General features: G+C 61.5%; 1 protein-coding gene across 2 annotated transcripts; it reads left to right on the top strand.

Moving 5' to 3' along the window:
• The first annotated feature begins 1,648 nt into the window (after positions 1-1,648).
• Fam163b (family with sequence similarity 163 member B) lies at positions 1,649-25,119 on the top strand. 2 transcript variants are annotated; one of them, XM_021261757.2, is made up of 3 exons: positions 1,649-1,765; positions 22,605-22,720; positions 23,221-25,119. In XM_021261757.2, the coding sequence occupies exons 2-3, from the start codon at positions 22,628-22,630 to the stop codon at positions 23,632-23,634; spliced, it is 507 nt and encodes a 168-aa protein (XP_021117416.1). In that variant the 5' UTR covers positions 1,649-1,765; positions 22,605-22,627; the 3' UTR covers positions 23,635-25,119. The 2 variants fall into 2 exon arrangements, with proteins under 2 accessions (XP_021117416.1, XP_004849030.1); XM_004848973.4 differs by lacking the exon at positions 1,649-1,765 and adding an exon at positions 2,251-2,429.
• The last annotated feature ends 1,050 nt before the right edge of the window (positions 25,120-26,169 follow it).

Here is a 26,169-nt window from a genome sequence, read left to right as displayed (position 1 = left end):
GAGACATTTATAGCTAAATGGATGCACATTGAGGCCATACTCTTAAGTGAAATAAATAGGACACACATGTGTAAATACCGAATAGTTTCTCTAGTGTGAGAAACTGAAAGTGTCAATAAGGACTAAATGTATAATAGGAAATAGGAAGAAAAGGGGCAAAGGGGAAGGGGCAGTGGGGGGGTAGGGGGAAGGAAAGAAGGGAATGGAATTAATGTGAGAAAATGAAAACATGGAAACAAAGTCTTTGTAGATAGGGAGGGATGGAGGGGTTGCAGGGAGGGCAGTGGAAGGGGGAAAAGTAAGAACCAGGAGAGATTATGTAAAGGTGCAAATCTCCAATGATGAGTGTCATCATATTGTATACCTAAAACGAACCCCAAAATTAATTGAAAAATAAAAAAACAAAGAAATGAAACCATTAAATTAATGTAAAAAAGAAAGCGGGCTCTGTTGTAAGATGCCCCCCCCCCCGCCCGGCATGGGAGCGGACGTCCACGCTCCAGGAGAAGGAAGCTGTGGTGTGAGAGGCCGGAGCTGCTGCCAGCACTTCCGGTCCGGAGGGGGTTCTGATCCAAGGCTGCGAAGTTCTGCAGAGCACAGGGAAAGAAGAGGCGGGCAAGCAACCTGGTGGTCGAGACAGGTTTGGTCCTGAGGCCGCTTTTGACATTCTTGGCCCACATTTGCCGGATCTACGAAACCTTGGGACAAAAACCCCTGGATTGAGACAGAAGAGGTTGGCTTAAAGGATTTCTGTGCCGACTCCTCCGGCATGGATTGATGGGCTGACTCTCTCCTGCGCCTTCTCTCCTGCTATGGAATGTCCATCAGTGTTCCCATCCCTTATTCTAGATGGGACCCGTGGAGGGAATGTGGAAGGCCTGGCAGGAAGAGGCTTTGTAGGTGTTTCTGCCCAGCTCTGCTTGGAGGACCCTGATGCTGTCCCCTGCTACGTCAGGGGAGCAGCCCATGGGCCGCAGCAGATTGGGACCGGAACCGCGGAGCGGTGCGGGCCGTGTTTAGCCTCGTGTCTGCAGGGCGTCAAGCACAGAATGAGTGATGTGTACCGTGAGATAAGGGACCTGCGGAGGCAGGCACTTCACACGGTTAATTAATGAATCAAGCCCAGGCCCTGGCCCCTTTGGGAAATGAAGCAGGTGACATTCACTTACCCTGCCTGGAAGGGACAGTCATGCTGTGGGGGAGGGCTCGGCTCTTCTCATGAGTTAAGAGCAACGTGGGGCTTTCCTGGTTTGTCACAGACAGCTCTCCGGGCGAGTGACCCGGCCGGCTCTGGAACATTCACCAGGGACCCTCACTTGGGGACCCCACAGGGATGCCGCCGGCCAGACACCTGCAGCTGTGTGTGTGTCTGGCTGCAGGGTGTGGGTCCCCACCCGCTGCCGTGCTGGGACTCGGCCAAGTAGCCTGTCCTGCACTGCCAGCCCGTGCAGGGGAGCGGCCCCAGGGCTGGAAGAGCCCTCCGTCTGTTCCCAGTGTCCTCATCTGCAGAGCAGGGTGAAGCCAGCCTCTTTCCACCAGGATGCAGCTTCTGCTAGAGAGCCCAGCGTGGAAGACAGTAGACACAGACTTGCCCATAGTGCTTCCCACACACTGGGCCCAGTTCCGGGCTCGGGACCCCTTCCGTTGCCACGCACAACCTTCCTCCCAGCCTCTCCAGCTCAGGGCCTCCGGAGCGTCTGCAGGACTGGCCTGCCTCGGCACCCTTCGGGTGGAAGGGCCAGGAAGTCCTGCACACCCAGCCCAGGTCTGCCTCACTTCCAGTGCACTTTGGGGTCAGAGGAACGAGGCGTCCTGCTGATGGCTCTGGGACCCCAGGGAAGCCTGTGCCACCAGCGGGCGGAGCCAGCCCTGCCCTCCTGTCCATGTCGGTGTGGCTGCCCAGGCCAGGGAAATGAACAACAGAAGGGGAGCGTGTATGGAGCATGCGGGGTGTGCGGCCTCTGGACCCTGCCTTTTATCCTCAGTGCTCTCGGCCCAGGAGCAGCCTGGCCAGGGCTTGCCCGGCGGCACTGCCCACGCGCAGCAAGTCCTAGCACGGTGGAAACCGATGGCCGGGGACGCCGGCAGGGAGAGGGCTGAGGAGACCTCCCTGCAGGGTCGCTCGCCCGGAGACCGCCCGGGAGCCCTCAGCACCGGGGACAGCGCCCGGGTCCCCCGCGGCAGCCCCGCCCGCGCGCGCCTCCCCGCCTGCGCGCACCCCGCGCCGGGACCGGGCAGGAGCGCGCGCTCAGAGCCAGCGGGTCGGGGCCGCCGCACGGCACACGCAGGGCTCCCGCCTGGCCACGCAGTCGCCTCCCCGGGGGCTCCGGGGCCCCTCGCGCCCGCCTCGCCCGCCCGGCCCGCAGGCCCGGCTGCCCGTCACGTGCGCCCAAGTCCTCGCGGCCGGCGGCGCTATTCCCGCGGTCAAGGTAAGGGCCCCGCGAGCCCCCGCCTCCTGGGCGCTCTCTGCGGCCGTCCCCGCAGGTCCCTGCCTGCCTCACCAGATGCGCGGCCCCATCACCCACCCGGTGGTGGTCACCCTCAAAGTGGCCGACATGAGTACTGGGGGCCAAAGGGAGAGGCCAGGACCTTCCCAGTGGGAAGGGAGGCTCCTGTCCCTCCACCGCGGCCTGGGGTGGAGGTGGCACTGGGGGGCCCCTAGGGAAAGTTTGTCCCAAGAGCCCCTGGAGACCTGGCCCAGCCCCTGCCGCCCCAGCCAGACTCAGTGCCTTGGCCAGGCTCTGTGCTGGGTGCCTGACCTGCATTATCAGAGTCTTCTGTCCCCCTCAATCTCATGAGAAGGGGGGCTGGTCCGGAGCTGCACCTGACAGATGGGGAAACTGAGGCTCGGAGAAGTTTGGTGTCTTGTCCAAGGTCACCAGCAACACCAGCCTCTGTCACCACCTCACTCCCACCTCTGTCTTTGAAACTGCAGCTTAGACAGTGGGGACCGGAGGGGGTCAGACTGGCATTTGGGCTTTCCTAGCCAGAAATGAAAAGACTGAGCACCAAGAACAGGAGAGCAACTTCACCTCTGCCCTCCGGGCCCCACCCTGCACCCCACCCATGTCCTGTCCTCCTCAGGCCAGGGCTCTCTGGGCACTGAGGTCCTGCCCCGTGCCTCTCAGGCAGGACCCTCAAGGGTCAGAGTGACAGCCTTTCTGCAGAACAGCAGGGGCAGCCTGGAGCCCACCAGGCCTCTAGCCTCTTTCCAGGAAGTTGGGGCTGCCAAGGACCGAGGTCTCGGCCAGCTGTCTCCCTTGCTTTCCCTTCTGACCAAGCCAGCCAGAATCTTGGGGGCCTTCCAGGGACAAGGAGACCCCCTCCCAGGAGTCCAGGCTTGCTAGGGAGGCACATGTGCCCTTTGCCAGCTCCCCGACTTGGGGTGGAATTGAGGACGGAGCCTGGCACCTCTGGGCTAGGGGTGGGGTGGCTGGTCAAGGACAGGAGCCTGCGTGCCAGGAGCTTGTGGGGCGTCCCTGCCACCCCGGAGGCCAGGGGCTCAGCCCGTGTGGGGTTGGGCTCTCCATTCTTGCCGTGCTCCTGTGGAGAAGACAGACGGTGTTCTTTGTGCCCGCTTTGGTCCCTGTCACCTGAGTTTCCTGTGGGGCTGGCTGGTGCTGCCTTCCCGAAGGGCTTGGGATCCCAGGAGGACCCTGAGTTGCCCAGTCTCGGGGCCTGGGATGGTGGGTGGGGGTGGGGCACTCCGGGGAGCACGCGGGCTTTCTGGAGGTGCAGGTGCCCTCCCTCGCCTCTCCAGAGGGTGGGGAAGGGCCTCCGAGCCAGACACCTGCACTGCTGTGCACTCAGCAGCACCGACAGAGGAGTTGAGACTTGGTCCCTGCCCCGTCCACCTTTCTGGGTGACCTTGGTCTGCTCACTGTCTTCTAGACCTCAGTTTCCCATCTGTCACCTGTCTCCCCTGTGCACCGCTGCAGCCGTCCCCAGCTGAGCCCCATGGAGTGGGTGAGGCTAGGAGGAGCCACAGCGCGTCCCTATTGCCCTGGGCCCCAGGAAGTGCAGGCTGGTTGTCCCAGCACCCAGACCCTGCCAGCCCACCCCCACTCAGGTGACCCCCCCCAAGTCCCCCAGCCCTGTGCCGGCCCTGTGGGGCTCAGGGGCCTGGGACCTGTGCCTGCAGTGCGGCCCCTATCCTGCCCTGTGGGCCGGCCCATCGAGGAGAGATTGCAGTGCCCGGCCCGGAGGGCAGATTTACTACATCTCGGTCCACGGGAGGGAGGCAGTGTGTCTGTGTCTGCTCAGCTCCCGGCAGGCCAACCTGCCTCCCGGTGCATCTTACCCATGCACTTACTTGGTGGGAAGGTGGGTTCCTGGCCCAAATCGGGTGAGTCACCTGCGTCACCTGCAGACCCGGGTGCTTCTGCCCTTCCACCCGCAATCATGGGCACCTGCAGCACTGTGAGCCCAGGCCAAGGCAGTGGGGACCCCCAAAGAAGTGTCTTTCTTCCCTCCTGGGGGCCTGCACTCTGGCCTTGGTCCCTCCTGTGCCAGCCTGGGAGGGGCTCCCTCTGCTGGCCAGGACAGAGGTGGGCAGGGGCAGCCACCGGAACCCAGACCTAGGCTGGGGTTCAGAGCCTGGCTTGCTGTTTCCTGTACATCTGTTTCCCTGGGTCCCATGGCGGGCAGGGGGCTGGAGGGGGCTGTGGTGAGAGCAGCGTGGGTTGTGGCATAGGGGTGGCCTGAATAGGGCCAGCGGGGGCTGGACCGGAAGGAGAAGGCAGGCAGATGCCAGGCCCCAGCAACGAGCAGATGATGCCATGTAGAAGCCCTCCAGCCGGAGCCCAGCCCGTGTCCGCCCTGGCAGCATGTTGGGCCTCCATGGAAGCAGCCTCGGCCAGGCTGAGCTGGTGCCCTGGGTCCACGTGCTCAGCCTTCCCGGGTGGCCAGGCTGGGGGAGGCCCAGGAGGAAGCTGGTTGGGGACCCGACAGTGGCCTGAAGAAGCCAGAGTCCCAGGCTGTGGCCGCCCCTGCCACGTTCCCTGACTGCTGAGGGTGGCGGTGAGGCTGAGTGAGGACCAAGAGCCAAGCTTGTGCCCAGGCTGTGTGTCCTCGGGGAAGTGACTCGGCCTGTCTGGGCCCTGGGTTCTTTATTTTGTCCACCTGAGGGATGTGCCCGCTGACCGGGACAGGCATTGGGGTGCTCAACAAGCAGGCAGGGTCCACACTGTGGGGTGGCATCTGCTGGCTGGATGCAGCGCCCTGTGTCCAGGTTCTTCCTAGCTGCATGCAGGTACCCAGGCCCAGGTCTCACTCCAGGCCTGAGGCCCCCCCTTCCTTATCTGTCATACCTGCTGCACCTGGGGTTGTGCGGTGGGGGCGGAGGACGCAGGTTCTAGGCCCCGCGTTCCCTCCTGGGTGCATCTGGGCTCCCCGGGGACTGTGCCCATCCCTTCAGCAGACACGCGGTCACCGCAGCAGGCAAACAGCCATTTGCTTCAAGCTCTGACAGGCGCCTTCATCTCTCTTCTGCTCTGTCTGTTTAATTCCTCCATACTCCATTGTACTTATGTTAAAGCATTTCTTAAGAAGAGAAATGCACGCTTGATGTAAAGGAAAACTCAACTGTTCAGCACTTCAGAGTTGGCCCCGGTCCACCCCGGGCTCAGCTCTGCCCATGTGCGCTGCACTGGTGTCGTCCAGGGTCCCGTCCCTGCTGCCAGTGTGTGTCCCCTTGCAGTGCTGGGGCGGAACCTGGGCCTTGCCCCCTGGCCGCCTTGGTTTTTGTACATGTGGCTGGAGTGCAGTCGTCCCTCTCAGGGGCTCGCGCTGGGCAGGCCATGCACTTGAGAGTAGGATCAGTCCTCAGAGCCATGGGCCCACAGGGAGGGTGGGGATGAGAGGCGATGCCCAGACTGGAGGACGGCCCTGTGCCCTGGGCCTCTGTCCACACCCTCGGTGAGACAGTAGGGCGAGGGGCAGGGCTGCCACAGAGGCAGGAGCATGGAGGGCCTTCACTGCTCCTTTGTGGGGTGCTAAAGATGACCCCTCTGAGGGTGATGGAGCCCCTCGGGCCACTTCCCCGTCACCTAGCTGACTTTGAATCTGGAGATCCTGGGCTGAGCCTTCCCAACCCTCCTGGACAGCTGAGGCCCCTCCAGGCCCGGCCTCCCTGCATCCCGCTTGCGTCCGAACTTGGGATTTTGCCAAGAGAGGCTGGAGCCCTGAAAGCAAAAGGCTGCCCGGGGGCACGGGGACCTCAGGGAGGGCATGGGCGGCGTCCTCTCGGTGACTCAAGGGCCTTATGAGCCATGTGTGAAATGCTATTGTAAGCGCTTCCCCCACGTCCCCTGCCTGGCATTGGGAAAGCAGCTCATTCCATACAGCAGAGAACTTTCAAAGGCAAAATTAAAATATTGCTGTTCCCCTCCAGGTTGGGGGGGCACCTGAGGGGTGAGGAGGGACCCAGGGTCCAGATAGAGACCAGTGAAGCACAGCCCCTGCTTGGAGAGGCCTGATTCTGGGGCCTAGTGATCCAAATCTGGTTCCAAGGAAGACAACAGGATGGGGCTCTGTGTCACTAGAAAAATACTCGGTTTTGTGCCACGTACGTGGTTGACTCGCGAGCTGCTAATATTCTCCTGTGTTTGGAGTTTTAGTTTAAAACTCTCCTTACACAGAAGGCTCCTGGCTCTATGCGAAGCCATTTCCACAATTAAAACTCAAGTTGACTGATTTTACGCCAGTGGAACTTCCCACACGAGAGAGAAGCCGCCCCCCAATTACCAAATCTGGGTCTCCACGCGGACTGATTTACTTCGGGGTGTCCTGAATCGTCGCCTTCACTTTCATTTTTATCGCTGTTTTCCGCCGCCCGCTCTTCTCTACATCACTGATCGGGGGCCCAAGGGAGGGAGGCAGAGGCAGGGAGGGGCAGGAGGGAGACCTGCAGAGTCAGCCTGATACTTGTACTCGCAGCAGTCAGGGGCAGGACCCAGGCTGGGCTCTTCCTGGCTGGTGAGTGTAGGTTACTTGTAAACCTCTCTGTGCCCCAGTTTCCCATCTGTAAAAATAGGCACGGTTTTCCTTCTGTCACCAAGGGAGATCCCAGACCCTCGGCAGGAATGTGACAGCTGGAACCCGCTGGTAGATTCTGGGGCCTTGGGGTGGTGCCTGCTGAATGGCCCTCGTGTCTCATGTGGCCAAAGTCCTCGCTCAGAGCTGCCCCAGTCTTAGCTGGAACCTGGACCTCAGTGCGGCCCACGGAGTCCTGTTCAGAGCCGACCCTCCTCCCAGCTCCTGTGGTGGCACACCCAAGCCCTGCCTGCCCACGGGGCCTCCCCTGCTCTCCTCTGCTAGTGCCAGGTCTCAGTGCCTGTGCCAGTCCTTTGGGGACAAGTTCTGACCCATGCCCCTCCGGAGACCCGTGACCGCATCTCGGCTGCTGGTACCCAACTCTGTGCACCCTGTCTTGTCTGCAGCCAGGCTGGGACCCCTTGAGGCCAGGCAGCTGTTGACCACAGTGTCCCGTGGACATGCCTGGCATGGAGCCTGGCTCAGAAAGGTCTCTGGCTAGGGTTTAGGACAGCTGGGTGGTGATAGCCAGCCTCATCCACGAGGGGTCCAGAGCCAGAAATGCCATCTTTTGTCTCGTCAGGGTCCTGCCCAAAATGTTCAGACCCTCCTGGGGAGTGGGGGGCCTCATGGCGGAGCCCGTCGTGGGCACAAGCGCGCCCCAGCTGCAAGCCAGTAATCCACAGCGACACCAGTGCTGGCGCTGTCTTCACGGAGGGTGACAGCCGCTTTGAAATCATCTAACCTGCAAGATGGGCCCTTTGACAGCACACTGCACTCTCGCAGAAAGGGCTGAGCCAGCTTTTTACGAAGGGAAAATTGATGTGGAAACAGAATGGCTGCAAGAAGGGTCTCTGCCGAAGCCTCAGCCACAGACCATGCGGAGCCGCAAAGTCATGAAGAGGCTGGGACAGGATGACAGCACCGCGACCTGGCCCCGAGGCAGAGCCCTGTGGAGAGAGCGTGGAGGTTCAGAGACAGACACGGGTCAGGGCTCTCTGCAGCCCCTGTGCTGGGCAGGATGGGAGGGTGGGCGCTCCTTGCCCACAGGATGGGTGGACAGACAGAAGGACAGACGGATGGATAGACGGATGGATGGACAGGCGGATGGATGGATGGATGGACGGATGGACAGAGGGATGAAGGCACGGTGAGGATGCAGTGGAGGCTCACACCCCTCCCCTGGTGGCTGGGCAGGCTGCCAGCCCCTGGGGGGTCCAGGCCACGGGACTCTCCTTTATGCCTGTCCTGTGTCCTTCTTGACCATCAGTGACACAGACACACAGCCATACCTTCTGCAGCACGTGGGCACGGAAGGAGGATGTGAACCCCAGGGACCACTGCAGGCTCCTCTGCAAGCTCAGCCGGTTCCAGAGCAGCCCACCCTGTTGGGGGCCGCCTCCCCACTGCATACTCCTCTCGGCTGCCGCTGTCTCCCACCAGCAGCTCTGCCCGGCTCCCTCGGGAAGGGCCAGGTCTCTGGCAGGTTGCTTCGGTTGCTAAGGCACCACAGCTGGGTTTTCTCTTTGCCACCTGGTTCATGCAGCCCACGCTGTGTTGGATTTTGTTGCTGTTGTTGTACTGGGGATCAAACCCAGAGCCTTCACACTGAGCTCCATCCCCAGCCTTTTTATTTTTCATTTTGAAAGACAGGGTGTTGTTAAGTCACTAAGTTGCCCAGGCTGCGCTGGCACTTGCAGTCCTCCTGCTTCAGCCTCCCAGAGTGCTGGGATCATAGGCACGCTGTACCATGCCCATCTTACGTTTGTTGTTTTTTATACCTCAGCTAGAGCCTCAAAGCTGATGGCTGCAGTGTGCATCAGTCAGCTGTTGGCACAGTGGTGCTGTGTAACAAACCGCCCAGCAGTCAGCACTTGGAGCCCAAGTGCAGCTTTTCTCTCTCCCAGGCCTGCAGATGGCGGGCAGCTTCACCTGGGTGTGGTGGTGGTCCAGGACTCGGGTCTCCACGCATCTCTACTTCTCTGTCCAACTGCATCCCAGGCCTGCTCTTCCCCTGACTCAGATTGTGGGCTGCCTCAGAACCCGGCCTAGGGCCAGGGCATGGTCCCTTCTGCCCCTGCTCCATTGGCCATGGAGCCCCACAGCTAAGGCCAGGGACAGTGGGTGAGGACAGGCTCTGCCCAGAGGTGTACGGCCCCCAGGGTGGGGAGGGAGCCTCTGAATCTGGATCCTAGGCTTCCTGGGCCTTCCTCAGCTAAGAGCTCACCACTAGGACTTGCTGCCTCGTCTGCCTCAGTTTCCCCACCCCCACCTGGGCAGGTGAACCTCACCTGGGCACAGTCATCCCAACCTGGTAATACCAAGGCCAGGCTCACAGTGGCACTCAGTAGATGCCCATGTGCTCAGCATTGGCATCTCTTTCCCAAGGAGGGAGAAGGAGGGGCAGGGCGTGCCCATTATGCCTTGGGGAGTACAGGCTCCTCCCACCTGCCACCCATGGGGCCTCAGCCCAGCACAGTGTGGAGTGGGATGCAGGGTCCAGCACTGGGCGTGGACCCCAGTGAAGCATGGATGCAGGAGAGCCAGAGCCTGACACAGGGATGGGGTGGACAGTGCCTCAGGGAAGGAGCAGGGTCGACAGGGCAGGAGGAGAGGCAGACAGGGGCCCCACTTCCAGGGAGCAGAGGGAAAGGTTAAGGGGTGCTGCCCGGGTCTGGCAGGTGGCAGTGGCCCTGGCACCATCTGCACTGGGCTCTTCGCACCGGGGCAGAGGTCTTGGGGCTCCCCCATCTGGGTTGAGCAGCCTGAGATGGGACATGTTTCCCCTCTGCAGGTTCCTGGTGGCTTGGGCACCTGTCCTTGTTGCCCATTGTGGAACAAGACAAGGATTCAGGGACACTCGGGGCTGTCCTCTCCTGGACCCGAAACCCCAGTGGGGACAGCCCCACTGAGCCACAGGTGTCAGTCTAGTAGCATCAAAGTCAAAGTCCTGGGACAGTGGAGGGGCAGCTGCATCCTTCCCTACGTCCTCCCTCTGTCCCTCCCTCCAGTGCAGCCAGGTACCTGCTGTTGGGCAAAAGTGATCCAGGGGCCACCAAGAGCTCCACCTTCTCAACTCAGCAAAAAGGGTACAGCTGTAGCCATGGAGACTGCCTGTGACCTTGTGAACAGTTAAATTTTTTTTTTTAATTACATGGGTTCTTGGCCAGGGATTTAGCTCAGTGGTTTTGCCGCCTGCAGCGCGAACACAAGAACCCAAGTTGGATCCCCGGTACCAAGAAAAAATAAAATGAAATAAAATTACATGGGTTCTCTGTTGCTGTCACCTTGCTGGGGTGACACATGGGGCTGAAGTGGAGGGACGGGGGCACCATGCTCAGCATGCTCTGTGCCCTATCCCCTGGGCCTCTGTGCTTGCTGTGAGGCTCTGAGGTCCAAGGCAAGGCTCTCAGTGGGGAGAACCCTGCTGCCCCTGCACCCCAGTCCTCCTCCCCAGGTTCCCCAGGCTCCTCGGGAGCCACACAGCTGGACTTGGGAGGCCCAAAGGCCTGGCAGGAAGCCCCACCCTGGCACACCTGAATGCTGTCACCTGCCCAGGTTGGGCCACCGGGACCCAAACCCAGAGGGAGAAGGAGAATCCACCATTGACAAGCCAAGTCACATGCCCTGCCCTCCAGGGTCAGGACGGTGCTCATGCTGGCCTCCCTTTTGGAAGGGTGGGGAACTGGCTAGGCGCGCTAGAGGAGCAGAATCCATGCATCTCTATCAGCATAGATAAATATTTTATGAATGTGCCGTGAAATTCTGTTCCGGCACTTGTCATTGGTACTCAACACACAGACTGGGACGACCCAGGTCGATGGCCTCATGAGTCGCCCCTCTCTCCAGCACAAACATCTTTGGCACTCATAGCATCTTCTACAAGCAATTAAGGACAGCACAAGGTGCCCTGCGTGCGTGTGTGTGAGTGTGCAAGGGGATCAGAGGTGGGAGAGTCCACAGTGAGTCCACTCTTGCACACTAGAGAGCCAGCGGGTGCTCAGGCCAAGAAGCCAGAAGAGGGGTCAAGAACGCAGCCCCAGCCTGAGACCGAAGGCCGGAAGCTCCCTGGAGAGCCCCTTGTGTGAGTCTGTGCTGGAGGCAGAAGAAGCTGGAGTCTGCCATCCACAGGTGGTGACAGCAGAAGATGCACCCGCTCAAGCGGACCAGAGCTGTGGAAATGCCCTCCAACTTCCTCCTTCTGCAAGCCTATTGGATGGTGCCCCCCATAGTCGGGGCGGGTCTTCCCTCCTCATTTGCTGGCTCAAATGCCAGTCATCTCTGGAAACGCCCACAGACACACCCAGAATCGTATCTTACTTAAAAACTGTCAGGCGTCTCTTCACCCAGTGGAGGAGCACGACGAATGCTCACAGGTGGTTTTGTTTTTATTCTGGATAGAAAGTCTTGGGGCGGTGACTCCTCATGGACGCTGCTCCCCCATCTCCCGCTTTCGCTCTGCAGTGAGACGTCCGCGGCCCTGGCCCCGCGGAAGGCCGACTTTCGTCTCTGCCCTCCCGATCCTCTCTGCGTCACTGGTGTTAGGGAATTGGGTTATGATGCTCCTTGCTGCTGTTTCTTTCGTGTTGCTCCTGTGTGTGGTTTCTGGGACTTCTGTGACCTGTAAATTGACATCTGATTTGGAAAACTCAGCCAGTGTCTCTCCTGATCCCTTCTCTGGGACTCCGATTGCACATGGGAGGCCCCTTGAAGCTCGCTGGCCCCCGGGAGGCTCTGTGTCTTCGTTGTTGGGCCCTTTCCTCTCTGCTCACCGCGGTCTGTAGGCTCACCCGCCTTCGGTAGTGTCCAAGCTGATGGCATCTCACCCAGGGCCGTTTTCACCGTCACTCGTGTCATCTTTCATCTCTACACGCTTGGTCTGGTTCTTTTTCATGTCCAGGGCTCTAGTTAACATTCTCGATTCCCTCACACACACGGGCCATAGTTAGCAACTATTTAGCCCTTTTGTCTCCTAGTTCTGCCATCTGTACTGTTTCTGGGTTGGTTTCAATGGCTGAATTTTCTGCTCACTGTGCCTTTCTACAAGGGGTGACCGAACTATATGGTGAGTGTTTACATTTTCAAAAATGTATCGCGGTAAAAGACACATTGGCATGAATCCCCCTCGAACACCTCCTCTCACTATGCACACACTCATCCCAGCTTCTCTGCCACTTTCTGAAGCCGCTTGGAGCCCTCTTTCATGAGTGTCTTTGTGAGGTGTGGTCAGAAAGACAGTGAATGCCGCTGCCGAGCGCCACCCAGTGGAAAGGCACCGATGGCGCCGTGTCCTCAACCACCCTGTTCACAAGATCTGGCACCGTGCAACTTCTGGGTTCTCCCCAAAGTCAGGATGACCATGAAAGGGGAATGTGTTGAACCGATTCAGGACGTGGAGGCAGCACAACTAAAGTGTGTGTGTGCGGAGCGGGACTTTGAGGGTGACTAATGGCATGTGTCTTTTTTTCCATTATGGTTATTGGTACCTTTTAGGGATGCAATATGTTGACATTCATTATTGGGAGTTTGTACCTTTACATGATCCATCTTGGTTCTTATTTTTTCCCCCTTCCCCTAGCCTCCCTTCAACCCCTCCCCCCCTCCCTATTTACAGAGACTTTGTTTCCATTTTTTCCTTTTCAGGTGGGTTTTACTGAAATACTTTTTAAAAAAAAATGTACGCCTTCACCATATTTTTCAGTCACACCTAATACGTGCTCAGATACTGGATGCCGCCGGTTGGGTGCTGGTATTTCTGTGTCTCTGGGCTCCTTCGGGGGTGCAGCTGCATCACCAGGAAGCAGTCTGATCCTTCCAGATCTTGTTCTTAAGCCTCCTTAGGCCAAGCCCGCCCCGTTCCTGTCAGAGCCCCTGAATGATGCTGGCGGCTGTCTCAGGAGCTTCCGGGCTGCTCCCAGGGACCCTCCCGATGCCTCGGGCCTGGCGTGCTTCTCCATCACATCCGCTGCTCCATGTCCTGCGCACTCTCAGGGGCCTTGCTGGGCTCCAAGGCTCTCTCCTGTCCAGCACTGTGTCCTGTGGGCTCAGCCCAGGGAGGCGGGGCCCCGAGGAGACCAGCCGCACTGCCCCAGGGCTCTCAGAGTGTCTCTCAGAGTGGTGAGCTCTGTGACACACTTGCTGTGTGGCGAGGTCCAGTCCTGGTGCCAGGTGAGGCCGCTTCACCCACCTTCTCAGGGCGCACAGGAAGCTTGAGGTGTGCAGAGCCCGGACCCCAGAAGGGCATCTGCTCACTGCCTGTCGTGGGCCATGCCAGGCCAGGAGCCCAGGTCTCCTGGAGCCCTCCCTGACTGCTGCCCCCCGTCCAGCTCCCCAGAGCCCCGAGTGCCAGCCTTCCCTCCAGACCACCACTGCCTCTCTCCGGAGGCCACAGCGCCCTGGAAGCCCCTCTTCCCGGTGCCCACCAACTGCAGGGATGTTTGTCTCCTGGCTGGCACACACCGGGGCTGCTGCGCGCCCTCACTTCACAGTTACCACCATCCTCGCGGCCGCCAGGGACAGAGCCGAGGGAACGGAGCAGGCCGTGCCCTGTGCTCCTCGCCCATTCTGGAGTGTGGGGCAGTAGAGGGTGAGGGCGAGGGGGTCCGTGGGGCAGGGGCCCTGGCAGGAGGCACGGAGGCTGCGAAGCTGGGTAAGGAGACCGGGAGGGGCACAGGCGGGCACAGGGACACAGCCCAGAGAGATGCCCAGGGGACTGCGGCTCCAGCTTCTGTCCTCTGTGGCACGGGCCCCTGGGACACCAGCTGGCCCCAGGGTGCTAGGAGTGCACTGTCCAGCAGCCCCGCCGCCAGGCAACACAGCACTGCATGAGGAAGACTGGAGTGCAGGGCGTTTCCAGGGGACCCGCTCAGACCGGGCCTCCTGCTGCCGTGTCTCTGCTGGCCTCTCCTCTGGGCTGCGTCCCCTCCTGCTCTCACGATCCAGGCAGAGGCCGCTTCCCGGTCAGGGGCTCACCTGCTCTGCCTGCCTCTGGGCCTTTGCACGTGATGTCCCCACCAGGCCTCAGCTGCCCAGCTGCTGTCCCGCGCCTCCTGCCCCAGCCCTCCCCGTCCTCCTTCCACTCACGCTCTGGTTTCTCTTGGGCATGTCTTCGGCCCACAAGACCGGCCGGGCGCAGGTATGGCCGTGCCTGGTACATGATCACAAATGCCAGATGGAGGATGTGGGCTGGGCGTGCTGTGGGATCCTCAAGGATATGCGGATCAGGCAAGGTTTGCTCAAGGAACATGTCAGAGCTGGAGAGGGGTTGCCGGCCCGGGGAATGGGACTAACAAAGGCCGGGCAGTAGGAAGGAGCCAAGCTTGTGGCTAGGGGAGCAAACTCCTACCCAGCCGTAGGCAAGGAGGGCAGGGGACAGAGGGGAAGCAAGGAGAGGCCAGGACCTGGGGTGATGGGGCCTGGAGCAGGGGAGCCGAGCTCAGAGCTGCGTTCCAGGGAGACTCCTGCAACAGACAGCGGGGGGTGCCCTCGAGGTGATGGTGCACTTTGGAGGAAATCCCTGGACAGCAGGGAACAAGCGGCAGCAGAACAGACGTGGTGTGGTCTGCAGGATGGCTTCGTGGGGTTCCCACTGCGACCAAACCCACACGTGCCCGGGTGCTGTAGAGATGCCCGGTGTCTGGCTGAGGGACCTGGCTGGGGCCTGCCCACTGCTCTCACCATGCTGTGGGGCAGTGTGGCCAAGCCGGACACTTAGAGGAGAAGTCGGTGGACACCGTCAAGCAGCGGCAGGCAGCGTGTGTCCAGCTGCCCAGTGGCCCTGCTCCCTGGGGCCCCAGAGAGGCAGGGACCGTGTCCCCTCCCTCCCTGTGTCCCCAGCATGCCTGAGCTGGGCACACAGCTGCTGCAGGATGGAAGGAGAGGGCTGGAGATCCACACAGTTCCCCTGTCTTCAAGATGAGGGCTGAGGTCCTGGTTACCCCCACTCCAGAAGGAGAGTTGGGGTTCCCTCCCACACACACGCCTCTGGGTCCTGGTGAGATAGCATGGGGTATTGGGCTGGAGGGAGAGATGGTACCTACAGGCCTGATCCCAGGGGTGCAGAGCTGGGGCCTTCGGGGGCTCCGTGCAGGCACAGTGTGGACAGTGGCCTGGACTGGGGAGGCAGAGGCAGGGTCGGGGAGTCATGGAGGCCGGCACCGAGGCTCGGGGGTGTGGCCGATCGCCTGGTGCCAGGTGGGCCTGGCAGAAAGGAAGGCGCTGTGGACCTGGAACATCTCTGCTGTCCTCTGCAGGCCCAGGAACGGCAGGCTTAGCAGAAGACCTTTGAGCGGAGGCCACCCGCCCTCCAAGCTGGCCCCCCCTCCTAGGAGCCCTGTGCTTGAGGGGTCAGGAGCCCAGCCCCATGCCTGCTTTGCAGGCCTTGAATAGTGGAGGACCTGGGGCTCGTCCTTGCCGAGTCTTGAACCTCTGTCTGCCCTCTCTTTGGGCTTAGAGTCAACCAGCCCTCCTGAACCAGAACTTGAGGCGCTGAGCCACCATGGTGGGCCATGGCCTGACTGCTTCCTCTCTCTTTCTGCCTCAGTTTCCCCATCTTTACCTGAGGTTGCTCACAGCACAGGTGCAGGTGAGGAGGCCCGGGAGGGGGCTACTCAACACGCCCAGTTGGCAAGTGTTTAGGAAGTGGGATTGAGGAGATCACACAGCGTCCTTGCTGGCGCTGCCCACTGCACTCCAAGCCGGGAGCTGGGACCGGGAGTTGAGCTCAGCACTTGGGAGAGGAAGTCGAGAATTAACAAACACTTAACCCCAGCACCTGAAAGGAGTGTAAAAGCCCAGCTTCTGCACATTGTTCTTTTTAAGGGGGAGGGAAAGGCAGCAGGGCCAGGCCCAGCGGGCTCTGCTCACCCCACCCAACACCCCTGTTTCCTGCCGCACTGCCTGATCAGCAGCCATGGCACCCAAAGTTCCTTGGTAGTGTGGGTTACCTGCATCCCCCAGGCCCATACCTGGGGCTGGCCTGCCGGTCTGGGCCTGGATGGCCACTGCCCCACCTGCCCAGGAGACGCTGGGGGCAGACAGGGGAGGCTGGAGGTGCTGCCGCCTCGCCCAGAGCCCACTGTCCCTGGATGGAACCCAGCCCCATTACATCAGCACACGCAGCCCCTGCCGGGAGGGTGGACAGGTCAGTGACAGGCATCACAAGGAGCACAATTTAGGGTAGGATGGATGCTCACTGTTACTGGGGCACTAGGAAGCCATCCAGGGTTTGGAGTGAGACGGCAACCCATTTGGACTCAGTCAGAAAGCCCAGTGGAGCAGCACAGGCTGGGTGGGTGGGAACCCCTGGTCGGGGGCTGCTCCGGGCCTGGGCACTTCTGAGCATACTCTTTGGGGAGCTGCTGTCTCTCCTCTGTCGGGATCGGCAAGGCCAGTAGCTGCGGGGCCCACCGGGGAGATGCGTGACCTGCGTGCTTCTTCACATCAGGAGCACCAGGAGGCCCCTGTCCTCCCATCACCTTGGGCCCAGTGGCCTGGCTGTGTCCTCCCCTCCTCCTTCTCTTTGTCCCAGGGCTCCCAGGGAGACCCCAAGACAGGACTTGGGAAGTGGGGTCTGCTGGATAGGGCAGGAGCTGCGGTTTGGGACCTGTCGACTCTCAGGGTGAGCAGACTGAGCCCCGACCCGGGAAGAGGCAGCCAGGCCCAAGCCCCACTGCTCATCCCCAGGGGCTGCCGGGCTCTCAGTGGGTCGGCTCCCTGGCAGGGCCCCATCTGCAGCGCCCACCAAGCCTCCCACTCAGCTCTGAGCTGTGCCCTGGCAGCCTGGCCAGGGTGCCGGCCCTGGGGCTCTGGCTTTGTGGCTCTGGCCTCGGCCAGCTGGAGCAGGTCCTGAGCACGGGCTCAGTGACATGGACCCAGCCAGGGATGGGCCTGGGGCTTCAGCCACCTTCCTCGGGGCTCAGGGACAGTGCACCCGGTGATCATGTTGTCTGCTTCCCTGGTGGGCTATTTCTCCCTCCTGGCCTCAGTTTACTCCCTAGATAATGTGGGTCAGGTCAGCTTCTTACAACAAGATGCACTGAAGCCCCTGGCTCCGATGGTCCAGTGAGGAATCTCCTGATCACTCACCTAGCACTGGAAGGCTTGTACCGCCCACCTGCTGGGCACCTGCCATGGCCCTGCGCCTCCCAGCCCCACTGAGCCTCAGCTGAGGCCTGTCCCTCTCCGACGGCCCAGGCTCTTTGGTCTGGGAAGGGCCCCCTTGTGTCCGAGAAGCCCCAGGAGTTTCCAGCAGCATGTTCGGGTCCGCGAGTCCTTTGGGCACTCCAGCCGGCCCACCCAGGGCATGGGCTGGTCCCCAGCTGTGGGTCCCTCCTGGCATCCCTGGCGGAGTCCTCCCTGGGCTGAGGGCGGCACTGAAGGGCACCTCGCCCCAGACAGCCCCTCCTGTCCCCACCCCAGCAGCTCTGGATAACATCTCCAGACTGAGCCAGCAGCACCGCTGAGCACTGCCCCGTGTATTTATTACCGGGCGCAGGAATCCAGGAGCCCGCAGAGCGTGAAATTAGGAACAAATGTGGAGGCGGTCTAGACAGGAACTCTGCGGGCTGCACTCAGCTCCTGGACGCAGGGCCCAGGGGCTTCCAGGTAGCCGAGCACTTTTGTAACCAGACAGATGTTTGTGCAGGAAAAGGCTTCTGAGGCAAGCCCTCGACTCGATGCTGACTGGCCAGGGACCAGACTGGGAGATGGTATGCCTGGGTCCCCAGCCAACTCTGTTCTGGCCTCAGTTTCCCCATCGGAAAATGAGCAGCCCCACACTCACTGCTTTGGGGGGCTGCTTGCTGAGATCCAGACTCCCAAATATGGTGTCCACCGGATAGGGGATGTCTACACTAGAAGAGCCAGTGCCCGGCCAGTGCTGGGCAGGTGAGGCTTCTCCTTGGCCCCCAGGGGCACCAGGGAGCTCAGATGTACATGGCAGACAGAGGCCTCCTGGCAGCTTTGCTGTTGCCCTACACCAGCCAAGGCCCAGGAGGCAGGGGATAGATGGGGTGGGGCCCAGAGTGGGAGGGCGTGGAGCCCCCGAGGGCCAGGGGCAGCAGAAGGGGCAGAGAGAAATAGAAGAGCGTGGTCCAGACGGCAGCCACTCGGGGTTACTGCCAGGAGAAGGCGTAAGGGGCTTCGAAGGAGCCAGGTGGGGGGCATCTGGCTCTGCCGCCAGGTGCTTCCTGCCGCCCGCCTTGCCTGCCCAGCCCCACAGGAGCCGCTGTTTTCCACGGTGAGGCCCAGCCGTGGCCAGACCTGCGGTCCCCCGGGGCCCTCCGCAGATCTGGGGCCCGGTGGGGACGCTCAGCAGTGTCTCCTCTCACAGCCTGTCCGTGACCAGTTGGAGCAGGGATGGGAAGCAAATGTGTTTATAAAGCTTTAAACCCGTTTATGGGCCAGGGGTTGGATTGACAATTCAGCCGGATTCTCAGCACACTGTCCCAGCCGGCAGTGCAGACTTGGAGTCGCTGTGAGGTGGCCTCTGCCCGGCTCCCACTGGCCTGTCTGGCGCTCCTGTGCCTGAGCTGTCCCTGCACCCACGGCCCTGTCCTTGCTCCGCGGCCCAGCCAGGTGGAGACAGCCCTCCAGCAGGAGGGTTCCAGAGGCTCCTCCCCACCCACCCACCTGGTACCCATGGCGCAACTTGTTCTCAGAACCCTGGTTGCCGAGTCCACCAGCTTCCCTCCGTGTCCCCCACGAGGCTCCGTCACTGTCCTCTCAGACGCCTGCCTTGCATCTGACCCCCAGGCCCCATGCAGAGCCTGTGGAGCTGGAGGAGTCCGCAGAACAAACCCTGCCAATCCCAGATAAGGAAACTGAGGCCCGGAAAGAGGTCTCTGACCGAGGTCACCAACAAGGCTACAACAGGATGCTCCTCCACCTGCTGGGCCTCAGGGACTGCACAGGCCCCTCAGGCTTGGGCTGGGGTGCAGCCTCTGAGGAGGCCTGGGAAGACAGCGGGGTGCAGGGAGTGGGAAGCTGGCCCTGCGTCCATCTCTTTCCTCCAGCGACCAGACAGTGGGACATGGTCCCTCCTAGTCCTGGCAGCTTGAAGCCCTGTGGTGTTCAGAAAAGCTCTGGAAGTCTTCCTGGAGGAGGAGGGCTTGTGCTGGCTTTGATGGCAGGAGGGAAGGGCGCCCCGGAATGGGGCTCAGCAAGCACAGAGGAGGGGCTGGAGGGTGGGAGCTGAGGGCTGTGTCTTTCTCGGGACTGTTCGGAGCTCACTGTGGGTGACATGGCCTGGCCCGAGGCCTTCAGCCCATCATGGAGTCGCTGCTCCTGGGCAGCCTGAGACTCTCTGGCTGCCCCTGTATTGGAGTGGTGGCTCCTGACAACCCTGGGCACCTGGCCTACCCGGCACCCTGCCCACCGTGCCCCGGGGCCAGGCAAGGCAGGGGACTGGTGGCTGCAGACCTGAGAGCGGCCCTGAGAGGGACACGGTGCTCTGCTTCTCGCAGCCCCCGGTGGCTCCACTACAGACAGGCACGGGGGCATGGGGGTGGGGTGGAGACATTAGCCCTGTCCCCCCGGGGACCAGAGCAGGTGGTCTGACCCCCTGCAGGGGCCCTTAGCTGTCCCCAGGGCCATCTGCCCACCCAGCCACCTCCATAGCCACTCATAGTTCTCACTCCCCGAGCTTGGTGGTGTCCCCCGGTGCGGCCGGGCAATGGTGATCAGCTCTGGCTGCAGAGGGAGGCCAGCCCAGGCCCTGCACCCCTGTGTCTGTCCCTCCTCCTTCCAGCTCCTCACACATGGCCAGCCATGCAGTATACTGCTCGGCTGCTCTTTGTGGCCAGTGGGGGCCAATGGGCTGTCGGATCCCAGTTTTACGTCCCAGGAGAGCAGCCAGCTGTCCCAGTCGGGGCACATGCCGACCCCACCCCAGTGAGCTGGTAGTCAGCCTCTAGGCTCAGGGCCAGGACACAGAGCAGGGGCCGGCACCCCAAATCTGTCATCTGTAGTACCCACTCCCACAGCTCATGGTGGGGCTCTGGGCATTTGTATAGAGGAGGCTTGGGGCTCGCACACAGCCCCAAGGTGGATGGGAACGTCTGGTGGGCCCGGTCACCCTGCACCCCTACCTCGCTGGGTGGGGGCTGGGCAGGTCTTGGGTCCCCTGCTGGCCCACGGGGCTGGTGTGAGGGGAGTCTGTCCAGAGGGACAACGGGAACAGGATGTCCTCTGTGCTGGAGGTCTGCCCTCCTGGCCAATTGGTGCCTGCATCGTGGACCAGCCTTGATGGGCCGGGGTTTGTTGGGGTCTCCTGAATGGCCCCACTCAGTTCCCAGGCCCCGGGCATTGAAGCCCAGGACCTCCCCACCTTTGTGGTCCCTATCCTGAATAGGGCTCCCTGGGGTCCCTCCACCACCCAGGAGAGGCCCCATCTGTGTCCCTGTGAGTCCACAGGGGCGGTGGGGCGGTGGGCCTGGGCCTTGGCTGCCTGCTGCTCTGTCTGGCTTGCCGAGAGGGCACCTGGAGCCATACTTGGGCAGCAGCCCTGTGGATCCCACCAGTGAATCAGTCAGCCTGAGCCGTTGGGCGGGCTAAGGTGGCTGGAGCCACCAGGCAGGGTGCCCAGGATGTGCCAGGTCTTGCGGTTCCTTCTCTGTCTGCACTCCCTTGTCAGGACGCTTTGTGCCCTCCTGCCTGTCTTTGGAACCATCAGGGGTCTGTCTGTGTCTCCGTCTGTCTCCTCCAGGTCCAGAGGACTGGCTGTCCATCTGTCTGCCTGTCCATCTGCATGGCCCTGCCTTTCCATCTGTCAGGGTCTGGGTTCCAGGCCCAGCTTCCCTGGACAAACCCTCCCTGTCAGCATGTATCCACAGCCCCTCTATCTCTCCCAGGGGCTCCCACTAGCCCCTGCCCGGTCCTGTGACCCTCCAAGTCTGGCCGCCAGTCCCTGAGGACTGCATTGCCTCCTGCCGCCCCCACACACCCTAGACCGGGATCCTGTTTGTCGGGTGTGCACCCACATTCCAGCACCAGGGTGAATCTGCCGGATCCCAGCAAGCCTTTGGCACGGGTTCTCCAGACACTTTTGAGGCCATCAAGCTCATCTGAATGCTGCTGTAGAAGCCGAGATGGGAGGGGGCACCTGTGCCGTGGGGCCCGGGCCAGCTGGTGACCTGGGCTCCTGCGCGCGGCAGCTCGGGCAGCTGTGAGAGGCCAGGGGGCCTCTGCACTGGCACTCAAGGGTGCACTGGATGTTGCCCATCCAGCATGGGCCTGAGGGTGCAGAGGCCTCAAGAAGCTCCAGTCTTGTCCTCAGGAGAGGCAGCATGGATTGGCCATATCTGGAGAGAAGTCGCGGGACAGCAAACCTGGGACTTAGCAAAACTGTCTGGAGGGGCCACACACCGGACGCTTTACACTGTGGGCATTGGGGCCAAGTGCTTTTGATGACCGAGGAGCAGAGTTAAATTTACTTTTTAATAAAAACAACACCCCCCAAAAGGAACCTGAGTATAGAGTTGGTGGGGAAAAAGTGACACTGAGAATGATTTCCTGCGACTTTGAAACTCTGTGGACCACGTCCCTGAAGTGATAAGCACAAAAGGAACAAAGGAATACCAAATACTTCCGGGAGACTTGTTAGGAAAGGTGTGGTGATATTATTTCAGGACTAGCAGACATGAAGGAAAGCACAAATAAGACAATGTTAACAAAAATAAGATTTCACTGCAAAAGTCAGCAAGTGTTAACAATAAGCCCTGGGCTGGGGATTTAGCCCAGTGGTTCTGGCCCCTGCTTCGCAAGCCCAAGGTCCTGAGTTCGATCCCTGGTCCAAAAAAACCCAGTAAGCCCCAATTTTAAGTGGAAATATTGACATGAACTCATATTTTATTTTTCTTCTTAAAAAATAAAGAACTGCCCCCAGCTGCGGTCACTGAAAACATCCAGGACTTGGGGACCAGGAGCTATGGGGACCCCCTGCCATCAGGCAAAACCCTGCCGGGGCCCAGATGAAAGTGATGGAGGGTTCACCCCAAATCCACAGCCCTACGGGACCAGTGAATGTGGAGAAGAGTAGAGACAATTGTGGGCATGGTGCCGCACGCCTGTAACCCCAGCACTTGGTGTAGCTCAGCAGGGCAGTGCTTGCCTAGCGTGTGTGAGGCCCGGGGTTTAATCCCCAGCACCCAAAAAGCTCCCAGGAATAAATCTGCTTAACAATACCGCCAGGAGTACATTCTATGGAGACTGCGGTGGTGAAGTTTGTGTTATGAGCATTTTACCACAATAAATATTTAAAAGCCAAAGGGTCAGTGGTGTTAAAGAGTGGAATGTGATCAGAGATTACATTGAGAAGAGAAGTTTGTGATACAAAAAAACCAAAGATGGTCGTGTTCAGAGAGAAAGCAGGAGGCTGGTGGCAAAGCCCTGGGCTCAGCTTGCCGGAGTTGGATGAATAGTGTGTGCTTGCAGGGAAACTGAGGCCGAGCAGGACTGCTCCTGGCACCCACCCCCTGCCCGGCGGTGTCCAGCCTCCCTTGAGCGAGCACAGCCAGGGCAGTTCCTCCTCCCCTGGCGCTGTCTCCTGGGTGACACCATGGCATCTGTTGCAGGCTGTTGATGGAGAAGTGGGCGGATGACAGCTGGGACTGTGGTCATCACCGGGGGCATCTTGGCGACTGTGATTCTGCTCTGCATCATCGCTGTTCTCTGCTACTGTCGGCTCCAGGTACCCGGGGCAGGCAGGGCATGGGGCAGGGACCTGAGGAGGCCCTGCCCCAGGAGTGGGGACAGCCAGTTGTCGGACGAGGTGCTGGGCCCTGGGCCCTGGGGTGGTGACAAAATGCCACCTCCCCCAGGACTTTGGCTGGGGCTCGGAGAGGGTCCAGACCCCCAGGGAGAGAGCAGAGGTGGGCACCGGGGCTGCCCTGTGCACTTCGTCCCCCACCCGTGCTCCAGGACCATCAGAAGCCCCAACATCTCCCCAAGAGAGAAGAGGGGGCCTTTTGTGCAGGGCCAGGCACCCAGGGAGGGTTGGAGCCCAGCTCCCAGCTCTCAGGCTGCCTGCTGCTTGTGCCCCCGCTCCCCCCTGTGTTGGGGCTGCTGCTCGGACGAGACTACGAGTCACAGGGAGGCGCTGAGGGTGAGGCCGGCAGGTCCTCCCCCGGGCATCCGGGACTCCTCTCCGGGGTGCAAACCAGGGTGTGGCCCCCCTGTGCTCTCCCGTAGTACTACTGCTGCAAGAAGGACGAGTCGGAGGAGGACGAGGAGGAGCCCGACTTTGCCGTGCACGCGCACGTGCCGCCCCTGCACTCCAACCGCAGCCTGGTGCTGACCAACGGGCCGGCGCTCTACCCCGCCGCATCCACCTCCTTCAGCCAGAAGTCCCCGCAGGCCCGAGCCCTCTGCCGCAGCTGCTCCCACTACGAGCCGCCCACCTTCTTCCTGCAGGAGCCGGACGACGACGACGTGGACGAGAGCGTGCACAACGGCGGGGAGCGTGTGGCCTACAGGAGCATCAGCCAGGAGGACGTGGAGCTGCCGCCCGGGGGCTTTGGGGGCCTGCAGCCACTCAACCCCAACCGCCTGTCGGCCATGCGTGAGGCCTTCTCCCGCAGCCGCAGCGTCAGCACCGACGTCTGAGCCTCTGACCAGTGGCCGCAGCCTGCGGTCACCCTGCCCTGGGCCGCCCTGAGGCCATGGCAGGAAGCCTGTGTCGCCCACCCCCGCCCCAGGTCCGACCAGGGCTCTGCAGAGCCGTCCTCCTGTTCACGTCCAGGTCCCCCGGGCCCTCTGGGGGATAAGGCTCAGTGAACACAGGTGTGGCCACTGTGGGTGGGGACAGCTGGGCTGAATGGGTGGCAAGCCTGGCCCAGGGACAGGCGAGAGGCAGGGGAGTGAAGAGAGCTTGGGGCTGGGCCTTGGGGCGGGGCCGTTTTCAGGAGGTGTGGGACAGCAGCACAGCCATCTCTGGCCTTGGGGCCACTCCCACCCTGGCACCCACCCTCTCACTGCTCCGGGAGAGTGGTCTCAGTGGCGCCAGGGCCCTGACTGCAGACAGAGGGCTCTGTGCCTGCAGCCTTCGCTCGCCCCCCCCCACTCTCTGGGCTCTGGGTGCAACGCACCTGAGAGGCCCCCGTGCTGAGCTCCCTGCTGCTGGACAGCCTCCCCCACATGAGGGCGAGGCTTGGAACAGCAGGGTCCTTGGCACAGTGGGCACGGGACAGGGAGATGCTGCTTGAGGGGCTCAACCATGAACTGACCCAACCAGCAGGCAGAGACCCGAGGCAGGCAGGCAGAGAGGGGCAGATCTGTGGCCCCTAATGCACCGCGAGGCTTGGACAGGCCTCCGTAGCTCTGGGCCTGTGTCTCCATGCCTGTGTGAGGGTGCTGGCCCCAGGGCCCTTCCATCTCTGGGTCTCCCCAGGAGCCGAGGTCCCCAGGGGAGGCAGAGCTAGGGGCCACCGAGCCTGCATGTGCTTCCTGCTTGGAGCGAGGCCCAGGCCCGGCCCTACCTGGTGCCCAGAGGGTCCCGCGAAAGAGCTAGCTGCCCCGTGTGGAGGCCTCACTGTGTCTGCGCCCTACAGGCTGCAGCCCAGGCCTCCCTGGGAATTCTGGCTTCTCCCCTGCCTCCTTGGTGGCTAAGCTGCCTGCACACCACCCCAGGGAAGTGCCCCAGCCAGGGCACTGTCACAGAGCACAGTGCTGCCTGCCAAGAGGCTGTGTGAACCGAGGCAAGAGTCCTCCCCTCAGGCACCCTCTCTCCCTGCCTGGAGCCCGGGATGGGGCGAGTGCACCCACAAAGCTGCAGAGCCACCATCCCCATTCTCTCCCTCCTCCTCGTCCTCCTGCCTGCCCAGTCTGATGTGCCAGGGGATTCGCCTCACTGAGTCCAGCTCCCCTCCCTGGCTGGGTCCCCACCATCAGCGGGGCTGCAGGTACGGCCTGCTCCCTCCCATCCCCTGCCTGTCTGGCCTCTGCCCTTTCTGTACAGACCCAGAGATCCCTTTGAAAGGAACTAAGAGTGTGTCCGTCCCAGCTTACCCAATGCCACAGCCCTGGGGCCCGCGGGGGCCAGGGAGCTCCCAGAGCAAAGCGAGAGCCAATAAACCTGTTTCCCACACTTCACTCTGCGTCTTCAGTCCCAGTCCCTGCCAGGTCCCAGTGCAGACCCTGCCCAGAAGCCACCCTACTGCCAGCTGGAGTCAGCTGGTGGGGTCTAGGCTGTGTCCTGAGGGGCCCAGAGCAGCACTCTAACAAGGGGACCGCACAGCAAGCCTCCTTGGCTTCCTGCTTCCACCAGGGCTGTGTGGCTGCTCCAAGACTAGGAACCCCAGGGAAGAACAACCCTATCGGGCTTTAACCTGGGGCGATTGGCTGAGCCCCCAGCATGAATGCAAGGGGGGCAATGACTGTGTACCCCCTCTGTGGGACTCTCAGGAAGAGGGGACAGGCAGTGCATACAGTAAGTGCCCAGTGAGTGCTGGCAGGAAGGAGGACGGGGAGGACGGAAGTTAGGACCGGAGGATTTGGGGTGGGGAGGGGGCTGAGCAGAGAGACAATGAGGGGAGGATGTGGTTCTGCCGGTTCGGCAGGGGGCTCAGGGGTGACCTGCAGCAGGCGCGTCCCACCAGCCTCTAGGTCCAGGGACTTGGAGACTAGAGCGAGCTCTGGTGGCATCGGCCCCATTGCAGCCCCGCCATAAATATGAGGCAGGTGCCCGCATGCGCAGAGGCAAGCACAACCTGCTGGGTCGCTGCCTGCTCCCCCAAAGCCAGGTCCTGCAGAAGATGCCCTGCTAAATGCGGCTCTAGGTGGGCCCTGTTCTGTGTCCCGGACTGGGCACCGCCCACCCAGAGCCCCAAGAGGCACCCGCTGGCCTCCCTGTCCCCTGCCCGTGGCCATCCAGGCTGGCAGCTGGGGACTTGGGTAAGGACACCTGGCCTGCACTCCCTCCCCAGTGCCTTTCTTGGCCTGTGCACTGGCTGGGGACCCCAAGCTGCAGTTCTCCTGCTTCCTCTTCCCACCCTCGAGTGGAGAAAAAGCTGCAGAGGTCCCCAAGGCCCAGTGTTCCCCACAAATCCACATGAGATGCCCTCCCCCAGACTGGAGCCAGGCATGGAGGTGCAGGCTGCCTGCAGGTGCAGAGGCCCGGTCACCTCGAAGTCCCCCAACTGC

This window comes from Heterocephalus glaber, unplaced genomic scaffold, assembly GCF_053883595.1.
Source record: "Heterocephalus glaber isolate CG9 unplaced genomic scaffold, H.glaber_assembly_v1.0 deba00001479, whole genome shotgun sequence".
NCBI classification, from domain to species: Eukaryota; Metazoa; Chordata; class Mammalia; order Rodentia; family Bathyergidae; genus Heterocephalus; species Heterocephalus glaber.
The sequence above is the reverse complement of the archived record's forward strand: the minus strand, read 5'-3'. Positions and strand labels throughout refer to the sequence as shown.